We start from the raw sequence: 6,588 nt of genomic DNA, 5'->3' as shown, positions 1-6,588 counted from the left end.
TCCGTAACCCGCGCGGACCACGGGTCCCACGGATCAATCCATAGACTTGGACCCGTTTACCCACCCCTAATGATAATATTGGTGTGATACAATTAGCATTCTCCTTTCACAAATCTAATTGATAATTTTAAAAGAAATATTTGTTGCACATCACTATTGTCAGACATTACGTCACATTAGTGTGAAAGTGTTAGAAAACTTGATAGGACAACGTTTTTTTTTTCTTCTTAAATATGTTTTTACTTTTAATAAATATTTAATTTTTTATTTATTTCCTAATATAATTTTACTTTCAATTGATTCCTTAAAAAAATAATTTTTTTATTTTTTATTTTACATATTTTGTTTTAGTTCATGATATATTAAAAAATTATATATTTATTTTCTAATAAATTAACAAATTTTATTTTAATCTATATTAATAACAAATAAAAAATATTTATCATAAAATAAACATAAAATTTATTAATTTATTAGGAACTAAAAATAAATATCAAAAACTAATAATAAAATTATTATTTTATTAAATACTCATCGTAAAACAAAAATTTATTAAAAAATAAATATAAAATTGAATATTTATTAAAAATAAAAACATATTTAAATTTTGTTTACTGAGTTGGGCAAAAACACCAGCACATGCTAGCGGTAATTAAACTTTAAACAATAAGCATTTAACTGATAAAAAAGTAAGCATTTAAGCGTGCGCAAACTAAATTATTCATTTTATTTTTTTCAAAATCTTTCATTGGTTTAAATATATTATTTTTAGTAATTTTCGCTTTCAATTCTAGTAAAACGGTTTTCATAATTTGTATAACGTTTTTGTAATGTAGAAATGAAAAATGACACAAAACGAAAAGTTTAGACATCATAAAAATCGTAAAAAATTTATAAAAATTAAAAAAGCCTCCTTTTTTTTATAACCCAAGTAAACTCAGCAAAAGTGGAAAAAAAAAAAAAAAACAGACAAGTATGCATCAGCAAAAGTGAAAAACCCTGAATCTGAACTATGATTCATCCCAAATCCCCAATCAAACAAATCATTCACAAGAACAGTTCTAGATTGCCTACAGTCACCTTTCATACAGATGACTCTACACTCATTATTCTAAGGATTACATTCTTTTTTCTTCTTCTTATATTTTATTAATTTTATAAACTTAAAAAAAATTATGATAGAGAACTAGCAGTGATCAATCTTCCCTTATCTCTGAGTGCAAAATTCGCATCCCACAAAGACTATTTGGAACAGAGAATTAACTATCTCGTTTCAGTCCAACGACCATTCGACAAAGCTGCCACTACCCCCTCTCTCTCTCTTCGCCAGTTATTCACACTCACAGTGATCGCAGAAGAATAGAGAATTTTACGAAACTATCTCAATAGAATGCTGGAATGCGTTTCTTTCAAATCGTCGACTCCTACCACCAACTCTTCTCCACTTCCTCCCCCTTCCCACTCTCATTCCGAAGGCAAAACCAAAACCAAAATATCTTTGCTCTGAGCCGAACCCGTTTGTAAAAATGTCTCACAGAATGTTCGTTTTGTTTCCCAGGGAACTCGGCGGAGGAATTCGAAGAAGACACTTCTGCCACAAGCCCAAACGTCTCGGGCGAGTTCCACCGCGCTTTGGAGGCCCACTCCTACAACGAGATCCGGTCCATGGTCCAGGCCCCACCGCAGGTCCACCACATCGACGACGAGGACTCGCACCACCGCCACGTCCTCTCCCAGGTCCTCCAACCCGACTCTCACAGCGTCCACGAAGCCCTCGCGAAAGCAAAACCTAAGAGCAACCTCACGCGCCTCGTCTCCACCTACTTCTACCACAGCGAAACCGCCTCCGACTTCTGCCTCCGCCTCAGCCGCAGCGTCCACCGCGCCCGCCACCTCTACGCGCCGCTCTCTGACCTCCTCGCCGTCCTCCCCGCCTCCGCACCGCCGCTCTCCCAACCGCAATGCGACCGCGCCTACGAGCTCTTCCTCCAATTTGACCGCGAAGAGAATCCTTTCGCGCTCTCCCGCCTCCACCGCCTCCGCGACGACTTCTCCGACCTCAAGCGCGACATCCAGCGCGACCTCCGTAAGTGCCACTCGCGAATCCGCCTCTTCCGCCACAGCGCCGCGGGCTGCGCCCTCTGCTTCGTTGCCGTCGCTGCCGGCACCGTTGTCGTTGCCTCCATCGTCTTCGTACATGCTGTAGTAGGGTTCAGCGCCCTCTCCGCGGCGCCGTTTTGTGTTACGCGGCAGAAGAGGAGGGAGCTTGCGAGGCTGAAGCAGCTTGAGGCTGTGGAGAATGGGACTCTTGTGGTGAATGACATTAACACCATTGATAGCCTCGTTGATCGGCTTCAAACCGCAGTAGAAGGGGATAAGGCTTTTGTTAGGTTTGCATTGGATAGGGGAAGGGAGAGACATCCCATTCAGGAAGTGCTTAACCAGCTTAGAAAGAACCAACCTGTTTTGGAGCATTTGCTTGGGGATCTTGAGCAACATATATACTTCTGCTTTTATAGTGTTAACATGGCCAGATATGCACTCCTCAAAGCGATATGCAGTCATCAAACTCCCTAGTTAGGTCCTTTCAAGGTTTTCAATTGCGGTCATGCTGTCCTTGATACTGCAAAAAATTGCAAACTGAGACCACAGAGACTCCAAAAACCTTGACACTGCAGTCAAAAAATTGTGGTAGTGAACTGATTTTAAAACCTTGGGTCCTTTCCAGCTTATTTTTTCTATTTATTATGTGATGATAGCAGCTGATTCTTGATTTGTGCAATACTTACTGACCCAATAATTAAATGTATAGGTTCTGTTTATAATTTGAGACCGACTATATGATATGTAGTTATATACACCAAATTGACTTGCGTTTTTTGAATGTATTCACCATTTGGTTCATTCATATGAGATAATGTTTCCAGTGCCGAACAAGTGGCCAACCTTTGACTTGCCATCAAATTTGAGATCTTAGATGAAGGATTTTTTGTATAGGGTTGATATTTGAAGAGATTAGGGTCTTATGCTCGGTCATATATGGTATGTAATCAATTGTTAAGCATAATGATGCACTTTAGAGTGATTATGAGTGTAAATTCATGATGTTATCTCTTTATGGCTCTGTTTATAATGCTAATGATGGAGTTCGTTTGGGATTATACCTTTTGTGGTGTTTTAACCATTTTGTCGGTCTGATGAATATTGTTTAGTTACAGATTCTATCCATATGTTACTGTATGGTTGTTTATTTGGCTTTTTAGTTTTCCTCCTGACATATTGGAACAGGAATACACACAATTTCTTTGTTTTTAGTTCTGGTTGACTTTCTTCCTAGTATTCTTGTTATTTCATTTTGCAAAAATATGACAAAACAAAACTATATATTAGTTTCTCTGTCTCACTAAAATTTCCTGTATTACCTATTCTTCAGTTCACCTTATGTATAATTTGAGTTTTTTAATTGAAATTTTGAGCTTTTGATTTTGAGAACAGTTCATCTTATATTGTTATATATCAGTAGCAGATGTCACTTCTGTTATAGGTCATGCTGGTTCATGATCATCTGTTATATCACTTTTATAGTATAAGTGACTTGAACGCCTGTGGCTATTGATGTTCACTAATCATGCTCATGATGACCTAGTGCACAATAAAGAAATAGAAGTGTGTTCATCCTCGGATTTTAAAGTGGGTAACATTCTTCACTATAAAGACAAAATGATGAATACATTTGTACACAGTGGGTGACTATTAAAATCAACTAAATTGAGGGTGGTAGATCTAAGTATATAAGTGCCTAGTGGGTAAGGGCATAGGTATTGAAATTGCTATTTTTACCTACATGGATATGGTTAGATATTAGTATTGTTTTGCAAGGGGACAAATATTGTAGTTAGTACCCTACCCAAACCTTGTCTACTATTGCCCCTGCTCCCAAATTCCTATTCCAAGTCTAAAACCTAGCTTCTATTATATTGCTCCTGTTCTTATGTGCAGTCCACTATTGTAACTAACCGACTATTGATACTTTTGAGTCTGTAATTCTAACTAGCCAATTGCTGAAATTTGAGCCATGTATCTAACAATAGCCCCCCCCCCCCCACCCCCCCCCCCATTTTGAACAGCTAACAGCAGCAGGGTCTGGATTCTGGAAGCATAGGTTTCACCATTATACATCACCATTTCCTCTCTCCCATGGCGGAAAGGCTAATATCTACACAACCATATGTTATCAACTCCCATTGCCAACCATAGTCTGCATATTCTTCTTTAAAAGTTCTAGTTTCTCCTAATTATTCTGGTATTCAAGTTCTAAAGATGTCCAGCATGTGTCTGAAACCTAAGTCTGCAATATATCACCAAGTGACAAATGTAGTATGGCTTGCTGGACGTGGCATATTAGTAGCCAGGGAATCAACTCCCTCTGTTCCACATGTTTTCCTTGCTAATACTTGACATGAAGTCCATTCACCTGCCTGGCAAGGTCCAAGACTTGTAGTTTAAGCAAATGTGGTGGACTGGTGGACTGGTTGGATTTCTTGAAAGTTTCTCCTCTCCCCCCTTTGGTTCCGCAAATGCTTGGACCTCTGAGGTTTTATTCTGCCACAACAGGTTTGTGCCTTTTCTTCCTTATGTCTTCTTCATCTTCCTTGTTTTCTGGGGCGGTGCATCTCTAAAACAAGTCCTATTGGATGGTGCAGAGAGTGTTTTCCTCTTCCATCCTCACCTTCAGCCTTGGGTCAAATGTCTTTGTTTCCTATGCCTGGATAACTTCTCTTGTATCTGTCTGTAGCCTCCAAGCTGCCAGTGCTTTGCTCATCCTGAGAGCCAATGGGTCAAAGATCGTTTTGCCGTGGTTCTGCTTCTTGATCGCTAGACCTTCATCTTCCCCTTTATTTTCTTGCACCCAAGAACAAGAACCTTCATCTTCTCCTCTGTTCTCTTGCACCCAATCTGTTTCTCATCCCAAAACAGATGTCAATAGTTCTAGATCATATTCCAGATGGAACCGTTTGAGCTCTGTGTTCTCAAAGGTCCACCAAGTCTCTTTCTAATTGCTCCATTTCCACTCTAGCCACAACTTGAGAGTGCCTCCTCCTAGAGCCTTCACAACCTTTGATAGCCCCTCTTCGATGGGTGTTCCCAAGGCACCGGAATACTACCTAATGCTAATCATTGTATACTATTGTATATTCACAAAATTATGCATGTTTAAAAATTATCTTTAAAATATTTCGTAATATGCTTTGCAAAATTGACTTGGTTTTATTTTTCATTTTTTTAATAAAAATCCTCTATTGACAATCTACATTACAGAAAAATTCATATATTATTAATGTGTTATTTTACCTAAATTTTGAATTAGAAAAAAATATAAATACTTTTGTGCAACATTTGAACTACAAGTCTACAACAAGGTGTAGGAATGTTATGTGTCGAGAATGTCATCTTAAAACTGATTTATATTTAAATTTAGAAATAATTACATTGTTAAAAATTTATTATTTTCACTATTACTGAAGCTTGAGATATGAAAAAAATGAGTTTTTCATATATTTAATGTCAATAATTTATCAAATGAATGATTATGTTATTATTTGATATATGTATGAATGTTGCTAGTTTCTACGAAGGAAAATGTTTTGTACGAAATATATTTGCGTAAAGATGCACCAAGTGTTGTATCCCGTTAAATCAAGTTTAGCTTCGTGTTGTATCCTTTCGTAACAAATAACATTGTTGATTTATTTATTATAGATTTTAATTATATAAAATAAATATCTATTACGTGTAATACAGAAATTAAAATACTAGTTATATACACAAATACAAAAATGTTAATTCTTACGAATAAATTTTCTTCAAAAACACTAGAAGGTGATTTCTGCCAAATCCTATCTTATAACTAGTAATTTAGCTTGCTTATTACACATAATATATATTTATTTTATAGAACTAAAATTTATAATAAATAAATACTTCTAAATATATCAATTATACTATTATAATCAAATTTTTAATAAATAATACTTTTGAACTTATTTTTTGAAGTAAATACTTTTGAACATATAAACTATATTTTATATTTATAATAAATAATTTATATTGTGATATATTATTATTTTTATTATTTATAATTTTAAAAATAATATTAAATTTTAAATTAGAATTAAGATTATTGAAAATGATAGATTGAATGATAATATAAAATTACTTATATTATCACTGCATAGTCTTTAGGTAAATTAATCTATCGAATAATCTTTAGGTCTTAGGTTAGCTTCATCAATTCCTTTTTTTAAAACATAAAAGAAACATTATTTGTGTAACTTTACAAAACAACCGTTTATCTATTTTTTTCTCATTTAATACAATATAAATTATTTTTAACTTCCGTTGTTTATTTATTTATTTATTATTTGAGTTTAAATATGTCATTATTGAGGGACAAATCCATGGGGCAAGGAGGGGCCTTGGCCTCCTCTCCCTTAAGATCCTTTATGTATATATGAAATGAAAACAAAAACTAAAATTAAAAGGAAAATCTTAATAAAAGAAAATGTATAAGAAAAATAGGTTTTTGAG

The 6,588-nt window shown here is 35.4% G+C and overlaps 1 protein-coding gene and 1 long non-coding RNA gene across 2 annotated transcripts; both read left to right on the top strand.

The window, feature by feature from the left end:
- The first annotated feature begins 954 nt into the window (after positions 1-954).
- On the top strand, positions 955-3,085 carry LOC102665502 (UPF0496 protein At3g19330). The gene is made up of 2 exons (XM_006604140.4): positions 955-1,475; positions 1,559-3,085. Exons 1-2 carry the CDS (start codon positions 1,391-1,393, stop codon positions 2,575-2,577), a joined length of 1,104 nt encoding a protein of 367 aa, XP_006604203.1. The 5' UTR covers positions 955-1,390; the 3' UTR covers positions 2,578-3,085.
- Positions 3,086-4,117: 1,032 nt separating this feature from the next.
- On the top strand, positions 4,118-4,762 carry LOC121174095 (uncharacterized). Its single transcript, XR_005889867.1, has 2 exons — positions 4,118-4,614; positions 4,704-4,762. It is a non-coding gene; the product is annotated as an uncharacterized lncRNA (long non-coding RNA).
- Positions 4,763-6,588: the final 1,826 nt, after the last annotated feature.

This window comes from Glycine max, chromosome 19, assembly GCF_000004515.6.
Source record: "Glycine max cultivar Williams 82 chromosome 19, Glycine_max_v4.0, whole genome shotgun sequence".
In the NCBI taxonomy this organism is placed as follows: Eukaryota; Viridiplantae; Streptophyta; class Magnoliopsida; order Fabales; family Fabaceae; genus Glycine; species Glycine max.
This window is presented reverse-complemented; position numbering and strand designations above follow the sequence as displayed.

Bases quoted from the DNA above. Each gene is read 5' to 3' on its own strand.
- LOC102665502 (XM_006604140.4), top strand. From the start codon at position 1,391: ATGCTGGAATGCGTTTCTTTCAAATCGTCGACTCCTACCACCAACTCT. The intron at 1,476-1,558 runs GCAAAACCAAAA...TTTGTTTCCCAG, and splicing joins TTCCCACTCTCATTCCGAAG to GGAACTCGGCGGAGGAATTC.